General features: G+C 59.1%; 1 protein-coding gene across 1 annotated transcript in view; it reads right to left on the reverse strand.

Moving 5' to 3' along the window:
- NOL4L (nucleolar protein 4 like) overlaps window positions 1-17,312 on the reverse strand; it is a 128,343-nt gene that overhangs the window by 5,638 nt on the left and 105,393 nt on the right. Inside the window, exon 6 of the mRNA XM_068987217.1 lies at window positions 1,952-2,229. Within this exon, the coding sequence (XP_068843318.1) occupies window positions 1,952-2,229 (278 nt within the window). The remainder of the gene's footprint in view (window positions 1-1,951; window positions 2,230-17,312) is intronic.

Below are 17,312 nucleotides of genomic sequence, written 5' to 3' on the forward strand. Positions count from 1 at the left end.
AAGGAGACGGCCATCAGGCAGAGCATCCCCGCAGCTCCCGGGCTGGGCTTCTCCCGTCTGCCGCCACCCCCGGAAGTCACTGGGAACCTGATGCAGAGCCCGTGTGTAGAAAGAGGAGAGGGAACCAGGTCTAGCCCACGGGGCAACCACCCTGTCCTGCAGCAGGAGCAGAGACGGGACCCCTCCTCTGCCCTCCAGAATAAGGAGCCCTTCCCTAGCTCTCCCGGGAATACACTTCCCCACTCTCCTCCCTGCTTTTTCCCTCTTTTTCATCCTTTACAGCTCAGTTCCCATCCTGTCTCCTGCCCCCTGCCACACATGCTCTGGTAAGGCCAGAGACCACTGTCGTTTGCCTTTTAGAAAGTTTGTGGCTTTGGCGAGTCCTGACCGGCAGTGTCCTAGAAACACGGGGAGGTCCTGAAATGGGATCCTCTGTCCTCACAGAGGATAGCTTCTAGTAGGTGGCCAACCCCAGGAAACAGATCAGATCCTGCCACATGGCTATACAGTGGCCCAGGTGGTACCCAGCTCTTGCTGATGAACGAAAGGATAAAGACAGACACTGAATGCTGCCCTGTCCGGCAGTAGCTGCCACCACCAGCTTCCATGTGACCACACCCAGCAGGGTTAGCCCTCCCAGGGTCCCTGGCCTTGTGCCCATCTCTCAAGCACACCTAGTGCCCACCACACCTAGTCTCTGAAGGGCTAGGGACAGCCGGGTCCTCTGGCCTCCTGCCAGGCTGTGTCAGACTCGCACAGGAGGGTCAAAGTGGCCATGGGTCAGTCACATTCCCAGGCGCTCCTTGATGGATCCTCAGCCAGGGTGAGAGGAGACAGACTGTAGGAGACACGCTCCCATCTCACTTCCGTGGTCCACACGAGTGGCCTGAGGCCACAGCGGCCACCTCACACGTGCCGGCTCTCTGCCTGCCGTACAGAGGCTGTGCCTGCCACTGGGACACAGTCAAAGGGTAGGATGGGGACTTCCCTGGTGGTCTAGTGGTTAGGACTCCATGCTTCCAATGCAGGGGGCACAGGTTCAATCTCTGGCCGGGGAACTAAGATCCTACATGCCACAGGGCTCGGCCAAAAAATAAACTGGAGAAATGAAAGTGGAGGGGGAGGCGATGCACTGCCAGTCCTGGCGCTGAGGCCTGGGCTCGGGCACGCTGACCGTATGACGACTGTATAGAGACTCTAGTACAGAAACATCCCACGAGAGATACCACTGCAGGCCAGCACTGGTACCCACCCGACACCCCCTGCAGAAGAGCCAACAGGCCCCAGGAGGAGAAGGAACCTGAAGAGGGGCCTCGGCTGGAGCCCAGGAGAGTAGGGGTCTGAGAAAGCACCTCTGGCCCTCCAGCCCTGGCAGGAGAAAATGCCCTCTCCCCGGGGTAGCTCCCGCACCCAAGGCCACGCTGATCTTCGTGGTCTGGAGGTGACCAGCAGAAGTAACAGGAAAAGGTGGGGGAGGCCAAATGGGGGGCATCTATCTGCCCACCTAAGACTGCTCTAGTGGATTTTATACCTCCATGTCCCTGAGGCCACCAAGGCCTCAATCTGCACCATCTGTAAAATGGGGACAAGCGTGCAGACCAGTCAGCAAATGGGAAGCCTGGGGCCTCTGCTGAGCGAAGCCCGCTTGCTGCTGCTCTTCACAGCGGACCCTGTTATGGAGGCAGAGGGGCCCGGTCACACATCCCTCCCCACCTCCACTAGGGCCCAGGCCACCAACCTCACTTCACAGATGGGGACACAGGCGGAGAAGTGAGGGGCCTGCTCCCGCTTCACGACCTCCCCAGGCAAGCGATGGCACAGTGGCCACGGCCACCACCCTGCCTCCGCTGGTGATGGCCACATGCGATTTCACATCAGCCTCGCACAACCCTGCCGTGTATGCAGGAGTGGCTGAAGCTCACAACTGTGGGGAGCCCGCAGCCCCACACACCTCGGGGGTGGTCTTCACCCCGTACTTGACGCGGCTCCGCAGTCCATCGGCGCTGCAGCCATCGGAGGGGTAGGAAGGCGTGCCCAGAGTAGAGCCCTGCGGGAGCTTGTCACACAGGTTGATGGGCTGATCCTCGGCGCTGGCGGTGAAGTCCATGGGGGCCACGGCGCCGTTGCCGTTCATCTCAGGGAAGGCCGGGTCTCCCTGCGTGCTGCTGGAGGTCGACGGGTTCAGGGTGGAGGAGCCATTACCGCTGCCGCTTTCAGAGGAGGAGTCGTCTGGAACGAGAGGCCTGGGTGTGAGGCCCCACCCCAGCACTCACCGGCCCCCAAGACACCCCCAGGTATGTGGCAGGACAGCTCAGGGAAGTGATACTTGCCCCGTGTAGTCCTCACAGGCATCCCTGGGCAGGAGAGCATTGCTGTCCCTACTGGAGGCTCCAAGAGGCTCCAAGCCTTACCCCAGCCCCAAGCTGGGGGGCAGGGTCCCGCTGCCAGAAACCGGGGCCACCAGGAGCAGAGCAGCCAGGGAGTGTGCAGGGCGTGGGGGCCTCCTGCCGTCCACCCGTACAAATGCCACATTCAGCTTCCAGGGCCTGGGATGACCGGCTGCAGCCTCCAGTCCAACGCACCCGGCACTGGCCCAGCGGTCCTCTGACACCCCTGGAGGTTGCACGGGGCTTTTCCTCTGGCTCACCACTGCCTCACCCCTTCACACCGTCTTCCCCACAGGACCCCTCCCCACCGCAGACCCTGGAATTTCTCCACCCCCTGACTTAAGGATGGCTCCACTGTGACACCCCTGCTCCCAGCAAGCAGGCCTGGGCCCAACCCTGGCCAGCCTGTGTAGACACAGACCTGCCTCTCCGCATGGCCACACGACACTGGACACCCAGAGCCAGGGCTGCAGGGGCTCTGTCCGCGGCACCTCAGTGGGCCATCCCGCCTTTCCTGCGGCGACAGCCCTACAAAGCCCTGTGGAGGGCGCCCCCTGCTGCAGAGAGCGCAGCATTGCCGGGGAATCCAAGACGCCAAACTTAACTCCGGGGCTAGACCTTTCCGATGAATTTCAGGCTCCTTTCCCCGACCCTGCCCCCTGCCTCCTGCTTGGTCAGCTGAGAAGGCAGAGGCCCGAGCTACAGTCTAGCTCCCGGGGTTACTGTCAGGTGAGTACCGCGTGGTTCCTGGCGGCGCCCAGGTGCCCAAGCGGCTCTGCACCTGCCACCAGGGTGGGAGGGGGAGGGGCGGCCGCAGGGAGCCCTGACCGCATCCCAGGACACCCCTTCCCCCCCACCTCCGCCAGGGTCGCGCACGACCCCACCCCCACCCCCACCCCTCCCAGCCAGCAGATTATGAAGATTTAGTCCTTGGTGCTGGGCACTGGGCACGCGCACCGCCCGAGCGTCCCCATGGCGACCGAGCGGCTCTAGCGCGCCAACCAATCACTGGCCTGCCGGTTGCCCAGGGGCGGGGCCAGGCTGCCCATCAAGCAGCCAAGGCCCAGGGCAGAGGGGGATGGGAAGGCCTCCGTGCAGCGGCACCCCTCCCCCTCAGCTGCCGCAGGTCCCCTGGGCCAGGCTGCCCCTCCTTCTCCTCCTCTTCCTCTGGGCAGTCACTGCTTCTGCAGGCCGCTCCAGGCTCTACTCAGAGCCGCCCCACAGACCGCCCCCCCCCCCCCCCCCCCGCCCCTTGCTCAGCTACATCCCCGAGTCCCCAGGCCAGCCGCCCTGCTACCTCTGGAAACTCACCGCCCATCCCTTCCTCCTCAATCACAGATGGGTCTGGTTTTCTTCTGACAGTGTCTCCAGTGACCAATCTAGACATTTGTGGGATAAACAAACTCGCCAGCAGTATTTATTGAGCACCTACTGCATGCTGGCCCGGTCCCAAGCTGAGAAGCAAAGTAGTGACTATGACCAAGAGGCCAGTCCTCCTGAGGGCACAAGATGCTCACTGCTGAAACACAGGGGAAGTGAATGGGCTGCCAAACTGCCAAGCCACACCCACCCCCACCTTCCATCTAGTCTTCTTGGCTGAGTTCCCTCTTCAGCACTCCAGCTTCCCTTGGTCACACCCTTGCACCTGTCTCCACCCTTCCCTTTCCCAGCACCAGCCCAATTATCACTCCCCTAGTCCCCACCTTCCTGTTGCCCACAGCCTGCCCGAGGAGAGTTTGCCCTCTTGCTGGTATGTTCTTAGTCCTAACCTCTGCAGCCTCCCCCAGCCCAGGTCCCACTGTACTGGCCACTGCTGAACCTCACAGCTCCAGGCCTCTGTTAATCTGCCTGCCTTGTGTCCAGCTCAGTAAATGTGAGTCCACCCTTACTGGCTGGCCCAACACTGCCTTCTCAGAGCAGGCCTCCTCCCTCCGCAGTCCCTGGGAAGGAGGTTCTCACAGACCCAACCCCAGCCTGTGCCCATCCCTCCGAGGGATATGTCATGCCTCCTCAACCAGCTCAGGTGCAGGCCTGAGAGTTGCCCACCTCCCCATCAGGGCTCAGCCTAGCTGCCGGAGAAGCCCCAACACCTGGGATTTCGGGAGTCTCTGCCAGGGCCCAGGAGATGGAGGGCAAGGATCACGTCCATCCTGGCTGACCGTCTGAGCACCCCTGAGCTCTGGCCAGTGCCTATTCTTAGCCCACCTGGCAGGCGTGACTTCACACCCTGCACCACTCCATAACCAGCCTTGACCTCAGAGGGCCTTGTCTTTCTCCTCTGGAAGGAGGGGATGCTTGGAGGTACCACACCAGGCACAAAGAGAGCCAATGTCACAATGCTCAGCTTGGGCATCAGGCCCAAGGCCTCCTGACACATCACAGTGGGCATGGGCCCAAGAGGTGGCACCCCAACCTCCTACCTCCCAACCAGATTGTCTCCAGGGAGGAGGGACCCTCTTGCCCTGTGCCTCTCCAGGCATGAGCACGAAGGAGGCTGGGATGCTACGAGGATGCACGCGTGTGCATGTGTATCTGTGAGTGTGTGTTTGCCCGGCCCTCCAGCTCAGGAGCCCAGGGCGCTGGCCTAGACTCTTGAGCTCCCAACTCCCTTCCCCCAGGGCTGTGCGCCTCACCTGCCCACCCAGGGAGTCACAGGCAGTGGCTCCAGTGGCGGCACAGCCCCTCCTCCGAGGTAGATGCCACCCCAGTCTGGCAGGGAAATGGCTGGGCAGATGAGACCCACGAGGCCAGGAGTCTGGACCTTGTGTAGCTATGTATTCCAAGTTTTTAGAATAAAACTGGAAATAGGCACCCATGTGTAAATATCCAGGTTTTTAAATATTGGTGACTGACTCACATTGTTTACATTTTGAAGAAACTTGCTGGACAAACAGACAAACCAAACGTGGCCTATCTATGCAATGAGATATTCGGTCATAAAAAGGAATGAAATTCTGATACATGCTACGACATGGATGAACTCTGGAAATGTTAGCATTAAGTGAAATGAGTCAGACACAGCTGGACAGATATTGAAAGAGGACACACGTGCAATATCAATATCGAGAATCGTCACATCCACAGAGAATGAGAATATCTGAGGGGTCTCCAGGGGCTGGGTTTGGGTGGAATTGAGAGTTATTGCTTAATGGTTACAGAGTTTCTATTTACAGTAATGAGAACTCTATCTTGGAAATAATGTGCGCTGGTTACACAACATGGTCAGTGTACTTAACGCTTCTGAACTGTACACTTAAAAATGGTTACAAAGTGGCAAATTCTGTTTTACAAAATTTACCACCACAAAAAATTTCCCCAAAGCAAAAAACAAAACAAAAATCCTGGAGGAGGCCAGTGGGCCCCAGTTTACAAGCTCCATCCGCTGCCATCCCATGGACCCACAGGCCAAGCCTCTCCCACCTCCGCTCTGCACCTGGGGGCCGGGAAAGCCAGCCACACACACAGAGCCCACCTCAGGGGGCACAGGTGAGTCACAAGCACCAACCCCCTCAACCCATCACGCCGCCCTCAACCTGCTCACAGACTGCCTGCAACTCTGCTGACCAGGGAGGCCATGGGCTTTAGGCAGAAGGCAGAGGGGCTGTGTGTCCCTGAAGACGCCTCTTTGCCTCCTTTCAAAATGGTGCCATGTCAGTAAAATAGGATTTATAAGGTGTAGACAATATCCATCACAGCAAATAGGTGTTGAAGAAAAAAAAACAAACAGAACTGGTTCTCTGACCCCAGGCTTTCTCACTTTGTAACACATACTCTCCCAGACTGGACTGTGGGTTTCCGGGGGCCCCTCAGAGACCAGCTTGGTGCCAAATCTGAGGTGGGCAGGTGAGGGGAGGTGGGAGAGGGACAGGGCCACGACGACACTGCCCCTGCCCTCGTCCCTCCCTTCCTCGAACACCTGCTGGGTGTCGGGCCTGTGTGAGGCACCGGGGACACAGCAGCAGAAAGATGGGGGTGGCTGCTGTCCTGGGGGCTCATGTTCTCAGGAGCAAGAAACCAAACAGAAGGCCCAGAGGACTCTGGGCTCTGGGGAGAGCCTTGTGTGCTTGTATCCTTGATCCCTATCCCTGCAACCCCTCCTCCTCTGGGAAGTCCTCTCTGACTGCACGAGCTCAAGGCCCCAGTTCCGGACCACCCTCAGTGGAGCTCCCCCCCGGGGAGGGGGAGTCTAGAGTGGGCGCTGTGCAGGAGGGAGGCAGGGTAGGGTTTCTGGAGGAAGTAGCCCATGGAAGAAGCCTCCAAGAACAACACTGAGAAGGTCAGGGGGCAAATGCAGAAGCCCTCTAAGGCCAGCAGGGCACAGGAGCTGCTGGGGGTGAAGTGTTATCTGTCAATGCCCCCCTACCAACCCCAGCAGTGGCTATGATCCAGCTGCAGCCCTTGGACTGAGTTCAAACCCCAAAACTGAAGCCAAACCCTCCCAAGGCCTCCTGCTGGGCCCTCCTGACAGTGCCCCACCCCCACCCCATCCCCAGATGTTGCCCCATCAGCTGTGCCCTGGCCTTGGCACTTACTGTCCCCTCTTCTCGGGACACTCCGTGTTCCCTCCCACTCCAGGGCTTTGCTGAAAGGTCACCTTCTCAGTACGACCTCCCTGCCCCCACTCTGACACACTGACTCCTTTACCCAGTTTTCCAGAGTGTTTATCACCGTCTCACATGTTCTGTCTGTGGTCTGTGCCCAGCCCCCCTTGTCAGCTGCCCCAGGTGGTTCCTGTCTCTCCAGAAACCACAGCCCTCTCCCTCTGGTGAGGGCACCCCATGTCTCCCAAGGGTGAGCCTATGCCCCGAGCCCAGCACAGTCCATCATAGCAATCCATGACGGGCCCACAGAAGTCAGTCCAGGGGCGTCTGCAGAAACGAAGAAATACTCTCCCATCAGCCCAGGAGTTGTACAGCTCACTCATCAGGGAGCCCCAGCAGGGCTGACAGGCCAGGACAGACCAGTCCCCCCAAAATCCATCCGTGCCTAAATCCAAAGAAAGCCCTAGACTTCTCGTTACAGGACCCAATGATTTCCTTAACTGCGAAAGCTGGCTGGAGGCAGGCTGCATCATGTGGGCCTGGTCTGGACTCTGAGTAATCCACGGTTCTGCCCCTGGGAGGGCCCAAGGGAATGGAGCCTCCCCCTGCTCCCCCACCCCACCCCGGGGCTCTCTCCTCATCGTGGCCCTCCCTAACCCCAGGAGAGGCCAGTGGCAGGGCCCACCACCAGCACCCTAGCACAGCCCTGGCCCAGAGACCTGTCTGTCACTGTCTGGGGAAAGAAGGAACAGGGAGAAACATTAGCACCGCAGGCCAGGGCAAGCGGGGTTGCAATCCACTCACAACTCTTGTCTCGCCCACCGCCCTCTGCAAAGACAAGTGATTTAAGGGAGACACGGTCATGGACCCAAACCCATGCCCGAAGGAGCGGTGCCGGGGGAACAGGTGCAGGGCCTTGCTGCCTCCTGACCTTGGGCACAGCCCGCCTCCCTGGCTCCTCTTATCTGCAGTCTAGGGAGTTGCCGCTGACGCCCTCTTGGGCTCCAACACTTTATGACCCTGTGAAAGAACCCAGCTGGCCCCATGGGCACTTGGAGTGCTGGAGTCGGGCCTTCTGGGGTGCAAGCCTCCAGGCATGTGACGCGGAGCTGGAAGTGACCCTCTTGTCTCCGCTGGTCCTGACCTGCATGGCTGTGCAGGAAGCCCCTCCAGGGTGGGCACCCCACCCACGGCCAGCCTGCCGGAGCCCAAAAGTCATGCCAGCAGAACAAGATAGCCCCCAATCTGTGGCTTCAGTGACAGGGACAAGTGCGGTGCGGAACCACAGGGAAGCAGAGGGAAGGCACCCCTTCTGAGCATTCCCACAAAACCAGGCCTCCCGGGCGCCGGCGAAGGGCAGCTCCCCATTCTGGGCAGGACACAGGGCCCACCACCTGGGCCCGGAATGCCTCCGGGCAGGGAAGGACTGCGTGCCCATCTATGTAACGTGGGGCAATGTGCTGCTATTCAAATGGGGGAATTAGTGATGAATGGGGGAAATTGTTCCTCCTTCTGTCCAGTCTCCAGAAGGAGACAAAAACCCCTTTTACCTCGGCAAACAATGCCCTTATGTGGGCGCCAGCGCCCCGCAGCCCGCACAAGCCCAGCTCTGTGCAAGCCGCCAATTGCCACACCGGGCCCTGGGGCCACAGCCAGTGGCACCCTCTCCCAGGGGCGACCCTCGCTGGCTCCCAAGGAGGGCTGGGCAAGGGCGCAAAGGTCTGCTGGCCCATGGTCCCAGGGTGTACATACATATGGCCCCACGGGTTCTGGGTGCTGGTGGCCTGCTATGGCCAGAGGTGTGGCGAGGCAGGCAGAGCCTCCCTTCTCTGCCAGCTTCCAGGCAGGGGAGAGAAGAGAGCATCAATAATTCACACACACCAGAGACGAGCTGGGGAGGAGGTGGGGAAGCAAGAGTGCTGGAGCCAGCCAGCGGCGGCGGGGGCTGGGGCTGGATCTGGAAGAGCCAGTCCCTGCCCCCCCACTCACGTGGCTTCGGGCTGCAGGCTTGGGGCACCGACTCTGCTCTGAATTTGGGGTGCGCCAGGCCAGGCCAGGCCAGGCATCCTCCTGCTCTGACAAAGGCCAGCGGCTGGGCTGTGTTTACATGATGCATAGTTCCCTGGAGCGCCAGGCTCCTGGCAGGCTACCCTGCTCTTCCACCCGGAAGGAAGGGGGAGGGCCCCGGGGTCAAATGGGGGACACTGAGGAGTTGGGCGAGGTGGTGTCACTAGGACTCCCCCATCCTGAGTGGTGGGGACACACTGGGCACCTACCCCACAGCTTGGCCTTCAGACCCCCACTGCCCCTAGCTGCCCCTCATGAGTGCCACCCTGCTCCATCCCTGTGGTTCCAAAGGCCTGGCCCAGTCCTGCTCTCCATCTAGCCTCCATTCTTGCCCCCTAACCACCCCCAGCACCTCTACTCCACAGCATCCATCTTCCTGATCAACCTTTTTTGACTCATTCCTTAAGCTGGTGTCAACACCTGAGGCCCTCAGAGTCCAGAGTGGCGCTGTCCAACAGACACTTAATGTGAGCCACATAAGGAATTGTTAATTTTCTAGCAGCCATATTAAAAAAATGTAAAAAGAAAATAAAACAGGTGGAGTAAATTTTAATAATCTATTTTATTTAACCCAATATAGCCAAAATATTATCTTTTCAACATGTAATACTATGTTAAACTTGAGCTATTTTACATACTTTTTCAAAGAAAGTCTTTGAAACTGCGTGTATTTTTACACACATGGTACGCCTGAGTTTCATGAGCCCTTTTCAATAGCAGTCTGTGGCTCCCACATTAGGGCACACCCAGATTTTTGTGATGTTCCCCCTAACCTGAAATCACTTCTCTCAGTGCAGGGACCCTGGAGTCTCGGTCCCAAGTTGCAGATGAGAGCTGGGGTCTTGGGGCAGGTGGCCTGAGCAGGGCTGGCAGTGGGGACAGGGTTGGGGGCTGCCTTCAGTGGGGGTGGGCACCAAGTATGTGGCAGGTGCCAGGCAGTCTCACTGTGCCTGCTTTGCACCCCGCTTCCCCTAGAACAGACAGCAGGAAGGAACCAAAGGCCCCCAGGGGGAGGTCATCATCACACAGTGTGAGCAGGACACAGACAGGCCCCAGTGTGGCCTGAGGTCCTGAAGCACCCCCAAACCTCGTGCTCTTTCTTCTCTGGCCTTGGCTTGCCCAACTGTACTACAGGACAGCCCTCCACCCTGCCACTGTCCCACTCTTTGCAGCCCCCTCCCCAGTAATACTGGCCAAATGCACCCCGAGGGGAACACTCTCTGTACGGACCGAGGTCTATGTCTTCCCAGGGCCAAGTTTCCCTGGCACCACCCTCAAGGACAAGCACGCGCAGTGAGAACTCAATGCTGATTCAGTGTGCTAAGCTCCAGCTGAGAGAGCAGCTCCCCTGCATTCCTCTGCCCCAACCCCACAACAAATGATGTGTTCAGAGCAAAGAGAATGACTTCGGACAACCGTGTGTGAAGGAGTCACAGAGCAGGGCCCTGGCCCCGGAGCCTGTATGCTTGTGTACAGGCCTCCCGCCAGCCTGCCCAGAAGCCGGTCTGGGTTCGGTGCATCCCAGTCCTTAGGTCAGAGTGATGACGCCGGTGGCCCTGGTTACTTCCTGGTTCCCGGGAACGTCACCCTTGGACAGGCTCGGATGGTGATGCCTCTGGGGCACACCCCTTCCCCGGCCTCCTCTCCTGTACGGCTGTCCTGCCTCCATAGAGGGTCAGTGGGCAGCTGGGTCTCCATGGGTCCTGGGCTGGGGAGGGAGGCAGGGCTCTGACACCCCAATGGCTGAGCAGGCCTAGGCGAATCTTCCGGGTGTGCAAGGGATCTCCTTTTCTCTTTCTTAGCAGGTGAACTTCACCTCTATGGGCCTGGACCGTGTCCTGCCCTCACCAGGCATCTGGAGGCCTGTGAGGGCCTAAGACCCCGGCAGGCTGCACAAGGCCGGGGCTGTGTGGGGCCGGCCTGCTCCAGGGATAAAGGGATCTCTCGGTGCTGTCTCCTAGCCTCCCTTACCCCGTGGCGGCCAGAGACCAGAACAGCTCAGCATTGTCTGAGCTGCCTGCAGCCCAGATGATGATGGACACTTTCCTGTGACCTGGGACTGGGGGGGCAGCCCATAGCCAATCCCCAGAAGGACTCGGGTCCTAGTTCTCTGCTCCTGGTGGGGGAGGATAAACGGCAGGAGGCCACCGCCACCACCTCTCCATCCGGTGTGGAGTTTTGGAGCCTTGAATAGGAGCTAAGAGCTACTAATCTAGAAGGAGTGAAAAAGTGACCAGTAGCCAGAGAATGAGGCCCAGACATAGCTTCCAGCCTCACCTGAGACAGGTGGGGTCAGGACCAAGACCAGCAGGCACGAGGGAGGGGAGGCTCAGTTTAAAAGCCCACTGCAGGAAGCCATCTCAGGGAGGCCGGAGCGAAGCAGTCGCAGTCTTCCCTACATGTCAACAGTGACCAGGGAGGATGCCCAACCGCGACTGTCAGGGCCACTGGCAGCAGGCTGCAGCAGGCCATGAAGCCTGGGGCCCCTACTGGGGTGGGCACCATGGGCAGATAACATGTGAAGTGGATGAAGCTCAGGGGCAAATGTGGGTGACTGCCTCTGAGCCTGCCTGGCCTGGCCCCGACCCCACTTGCAGGACGGCCTCTTGCCTGTTCCCTCAAACGAGCAGCTCCCATCCCTGGCTGGGAACACTTCTGAGCAGCCTGAGTGCCCACAGGGGCCAGCATCCAGTGGGTAAGCTGCTGCCCAGGTGCCTTCTCCTTGGACGGCAGTGCTAGCTTGCAGCCACCAGCGTGGGAGCTTGGGATGGGTCTGGAAGATCTGCAAGGTCCTTGGAGACATAAGGCGCTCCCAAAATCCCTGGCACATGTGGGTGGGGAGTGGGATGGGAATTCAGGAGATGCTAGAGCAAGCTGTGAGCACACAGGTAGTGAGCTTGTAAAGAGAGCTGTGGTCAGAACCCCATAGGGCTCAGTGGGCAGTTGAGATCGAGAAAGACCTGGAAGGATGAGGAGACAGGATTGGACCAGGTGAGGCAGCGAAGGGTCCAGAGAATGGGGAAGTGAGGAGGACCACTCAGTCTTTCAAAGGAGGCCCCTGACCCACCTCCAGCCCTTCAGCCTGTGAGTGCCAGCTAACCATGGCCTCCCGCCTCCAGCTCTTCATCAGGACCCCCTACACCAGCCTGGCCACCTGAGAGAAATGATCCCATTCCCATCCAACCTGGCCTTCCCCATCCACACATCGTCCGGTTCTCACCAGCCATCCAGTGAGGGGGAGTGACTGGCCACACAGCAAGATGGGAGTGTGTCTGGGGTTGGGGCACACTCCCCACTCAGACCTGCTCTGTGGACACCAGGGAGGAGCCCACGATGGGGAGAGAGGCAAGGACAGGAGAGGCAGCATTGCCGTAAATATGGAGCCCTGGGCAAGCAAGTCACACACCTGCGCCCCCAGTGATTGCCCCTGCTGTCCAGTTTGCATTTCTGGCTAACGGAGGGCCCCATCGAAGGGCAGCAAGAGCAGGAGGCAGGAAGCCTTGGGCCTCTCACAAAGGGCTCCTAAGACACACCAGGATTAATGGCTGCAGTCACCGAGGGCACACTACAGACAGAAGCCAGGGATCAGAGGTGAGCAACTTGCTTCAGACCGCACTGCAGGACCAGCGCAGGCCAGGACCTGCTCAGGGGAGCCCTGGCAGGGTGCCAGGGGCCACCAGCAGGGAGTCGTGTCCAGCTGAGACCCCAGGCCCTAGAGGCAGCCTCATCTCTCTTATTCCTCCTGGAACCCTCAAATGCCAGCCCCTCAACTGGCTGGGGCCCTCTCTCCTGGCTGAAGCTTGGGGTTACCAGGAGCTTCTGGAGACACGTGACCCAAGAAACCCCCTATCCTGGCATTCAGCATCATCTTCTCCTCCTCCCAGCCTCCTCCTGACATACTGCCCAAGATTCCTAGGTTGCTATACACTTGCCTGAACATCACACTGTGGCCTTCTCCGAGGCGCCTCTGCTGGTCCCCCAGCTCTGCCACGGGCTTCTTAACAGCTGTTCGCTAGGCACCTGCTCTGAGTCGAGGGCTGGGGATAAAGCCCAGAAGAGGATGCTTGGCCCTGAGGCTATTCCATGCTGCACGGTTTGTGATAACGAGAAAGAGGGGCTGGAACACCCTTCCCCATGAGTGGTCCAGACTCAGGCTCTGGGGTCAGAGACACCCTTGTGGTCACATGGGGTCTGGCCAAGTCACCTCCCCCTCTGTAGGAAAGGCCTAGTCACAGCTCTGAGCTCACAGCCAACTACCATCAGCACAGATTTGAGCTAAAAGTGGGCTCAGCAATGGGGCTTCCAGTCACTGGGATAATTGGACCACTTTTAAAAATGTGGTATCAGTGCAGGGGAGAGGCGAGACAACTTCTAGGAAAAAAAGGTGACTCCAACACTACGTGATCCCTCCTCCTTTGTTTTTTTTTAAATAAAGAAGACAAGACTGATTACATACACAGAAAAGACAAAGAAAAACATGCCCAAAACACTGATAATTGTGACTGCTTTTTTTTGCTCCTCTGTTTTTTTTCTATTATCTACAATGAATGTAATAGATGTAAAAAGACATGTTTTTTCAGTGACACATCTCCTGCCCTCAGACAGCTTACAACCTGGCAGGGGTCCCTGGTTCTGAGCGCCTGCCCTTCTCCTGCAGGCTCTCGGAAGGGACAAAGCCAGGAAGGGGTTATCAGCCTCCCGGGCCACAGGGCTCAGTATTCACGTGACAGACCCGGTGGAGAGTCCTGAAAGAACCAAGGGCTTAAGCCAGGACCCTCAGTGCCTCAGCCCTGACGGGCCCTGGAGGGGAGGCTCCAGGCGTCCAGGCAGGAAGTTTTGGCACCATGTCCCCAGGGGGAGGCAAGCTGAGGTTCAGTGGGTCCCAGAGGCCTGAGACTGGAGGGGGCCTCTCATCTGATAGGCACTAACAAGAGGCCCCTAGCGGCCCCCCAGATCCTACCCAGCACCACCACCCCTCACCCCCACCCCCACCATGACCCTGCAGGAAGAAAGAAGCAGGACCCTGGGTTCTGCCCTGGCGCTGACTTCCTGTCTGCCCGGGAGGTGAGTAATGTCCGCTCCCCACCCTCCCGCATCCCTTCTGGGGGCCAGGCTTCACATTTTCCGCTCAGGAAGGGGCAGAGCAAGAGGCCTGATGAAGCACATCAAGGGGAAATGGAAGAAGGAGAGGGCCCTGGCCTAGCCACGCCTCTGACGTCCAAGGACGCTGGCTCACCTACCCAGCCTGCGCCCCTGTTCACTTACTCATTTAACAGACACTCCTCCACCTGCTTTGTGCTGGGCACCAGAGAACTGGCTCTCAGAGTGCTTACTCAGGATCTGAGGAAGAGATGGCCATCAAACACAGCATCCCACTGACGGGGCATAACTACACACAGGTGTGCTGTTCAGTCCTAAGTAACGCCCGACCACAGCATCTCTGGACACGGTCTCAACAGTTGGCTTTTTCCAACTGTCCTCTCTACTTTCTAAAGTGCAGCCCCTGGGCCAGAGTGTTTTCCCAGGCACCTATGATGAGACCAGGGTTCTGTTCGGACTCCAAAGAAAGTCCAAACCCTCAGCTGGTGCTCAGTGCTGGTCTGGGGGGACCTGGCTATACGTGGGCTGGAAGCAGGGGTGGGAACAGCCTGGATCACTCAGCCCAAGAAGGAAGTGCTCTGATTTTCCAGGGGGCAGCCTCCTCTAGTCCCCAGACTCCCATGCCCATCTTTTCTGGGGAACCTCACACATGGCCTCAATGCCTGCCAAAGAGGAAAGAGGACGGCAGCAGCCTTGGCATCCCCCAACTCTGGCCAGATGGCCCCAGTTCTCTCACTGACCAGCAGTTCCCTCCTGAGCTGGGGTGAGAGCCATGGGCTCACCCACAGCCGCTCTGCCCTGATGAGGAAGCACTTTGGGACTCCCCAGCCAAGCACCCCTGCTGTGATGTCCAAAAGCTGGGAATGGGGTCCATAAAAGAGCTCTCTGATGTGAGGCCTCGCGGGTGGTGGCAGGCTTGGGGATGAACGCACCACCAAGCACTCTCCCACTCCTGGTGAACCGCAGACAAGCTCCCGGGAGTGAGAACCGGCCTGATTCATTCCTGGCCTGGGCCACAGGATCTGCCTCGGTTAAAATTTGAAAGAGGAAGAGGTAGAGGAGGTGGTGGAAGAGAAGGGCCCCAACACATCCACCAACAGGTGTGAACCTGTGCAAACTGCCTGGTTTTTTGAAATGCTCTGGGCTGCACTCCTGGCCAGCAGAGGTGAGATGCTCCCTGACACAGCCCTGGGAGCCGCCACATTTTCTGGCTAAAAGAAAAAGACCCAGGTGCTCAGGCTGGGGAGGAGGGCCGAAATCCCAGGAACAAAGAACCCAACTTGGCCCCAGCAAGGAGCCGACCTCTATCCCCTCTGGCTGGTGTGCTCGGGGGCGGGGGTGGGGAGGGAGGGACTCAATAAATGCTGGTTCCTTTACTCATCTGGGCAACAGATATTCAGCAGCCCCTATAATGTGCCAGGCGTGCAACCAGAGTCACCAGGGACAGAGCAGAGAGCAGGATCCACGTGGTCCACCCCTTGCAGAGCTCACAATGGGGGCCTCAGGCATGGAGGGCCAAGGGCCAGAGGCTGAGCACCAAGCCGCCCTGGGGGTTGGTGTGTGCTGGAGAAGCCTCTGGATCAAGGCACAGGAGCAGGGAGTGGAGACGTGGAGACCATGGAGGGTTGTGGCTGGATTCAGACAGAGCCCCCGCCTGGCCTGCCCCTGCCCAGTTCTTCCTTAACAACAGGGGACAGGAGAACACCTTGAGGACCCTTCCAACTCTCACTGATGAGAGCGGGTTCCCAGTTCATGTCTCCACTGCAGGCACCTTCAAAGAGGGGGCTGGGGGGGCTGACCAAGGACTCCAGGCCGGGTCTGTGCCCAGCCCAAACCCCTTGGGAGCCCATCGGTCTGGACAGACAGGGTGGTCACCACCAGAACTAGGACCAGAAGGGCAGTAGCGATGACCAGGTCAACTGGTCTCTCTGGGCCTGCGATCCTCTGCACTGGGTATGGGTCGGCCTCTGGCCAGCACATCAACCCACAGCCTCCAGACACAGGCTGTGATGGCATAATTAAATTGATGGTATCATGGTCAACACCATCCTCCCTGTCTCCAGCTCTGGCTGCCCACCCTGATGAACACCCTCATGCCGTCAGCCAACCTAGGCCCAGCACCCACAGCCAGGAGGGACCTGGGCAGCTGGGTGTGGGGGGGTCAGGGGAAGACATGTGTGAAGACACCTGGCTTGGCTCTCCCACCTGGCTCCTCCGGGACCAGCTGCGGGGATGCACTGATCCCATTAACCCTGTAGCTGAGGAAGCCCCGTGACCGTTTCCCCCCAGCCCCGGACCTGATACTGGAGGCCCCAGATCACCAGATCTCCCTGGAAAGTGTCTCTGCCAGACCTGAGCCCCCAAAAGGTGGCTGTAAGCAATAACAGCATAAGAATTATTGAGGATGAGCTGGGGACCATGGCCCCCATTCAGTCCTACTTCTCGGGGGTGGGGGTGGGGGGTGGTTATAAATAAATGCTCCGGATCCTTCTTGGGAAGGTATTGTCCACAGCCTTGGGCTGAGCTTTGCTGGTGTGGCCCTTGGGTATGGCCCTCAATCAGCTCAGATGAGGCAGGAGGCCAGCTGCTGGGCACATCTCACCCCAGGGCTCCCCCACGCCAGCACGTGGTGCCCCCACCCGGCCCCCACCCGTGGGAACGCTGGAAGGCGGTGCTGGTCTGGGAGGCAGCACAAGGGGGTCGTGCTGACCTCCTGAGGCATCAAGGGACAAAAGCCTTTTCTTTCCCAGCAACCTCGCACCCCATTCCTCACAGAACCACACCCGGGGCTCCCCAGCCTGTGGATGGGCCACCCCGGCTGTCTCTGTGCTGGGCCTCCTCCCAGACAAAGCCAGATTTCAGGCCTCTGAAGGCTGTAGGGAGGCAGGCACGCGGGTTCCGCCATGGAGACGAACTTTGACCCAAACTGCAAGGCTCCTACTCCTTATTTACTCTGTAAGGCTAACCTATTTCGCAGAGTTAACATTACACCCCTTTTTAACCCTGCACCTTCCCTCCCACATTCCAGGCCCCGACCTTCGACCTCTCCTAATTGCAGCTCTACACCCCCGTTCTCTCCAGCTCTTCCCCCACCCACCTCGTGTCCGCCCGGAAAATCCGAGCCCAGCCCAGGACGTTCTGTCCACAGGTGCCACTGCACACCCACAACCAAGTCCAGCTGAGGTAGGCCCAGTTTGGGGGGCTCAACACAAGAGTG

This window comes from Capricornis sumatraensis, chromosome 15 (genome assembly GCF_032405125.1).
Source record: "Capricornis sumatraensis isolate serow.1 chromosome 15, serow.2, whole genome shotgun sequence".
Lineage (NCBI taxonomy): Eukaryota > Metazoa > Chordata > Mammalia > Artiodactyla > Bovidae > Capricornis > Capricornis sumatraensis.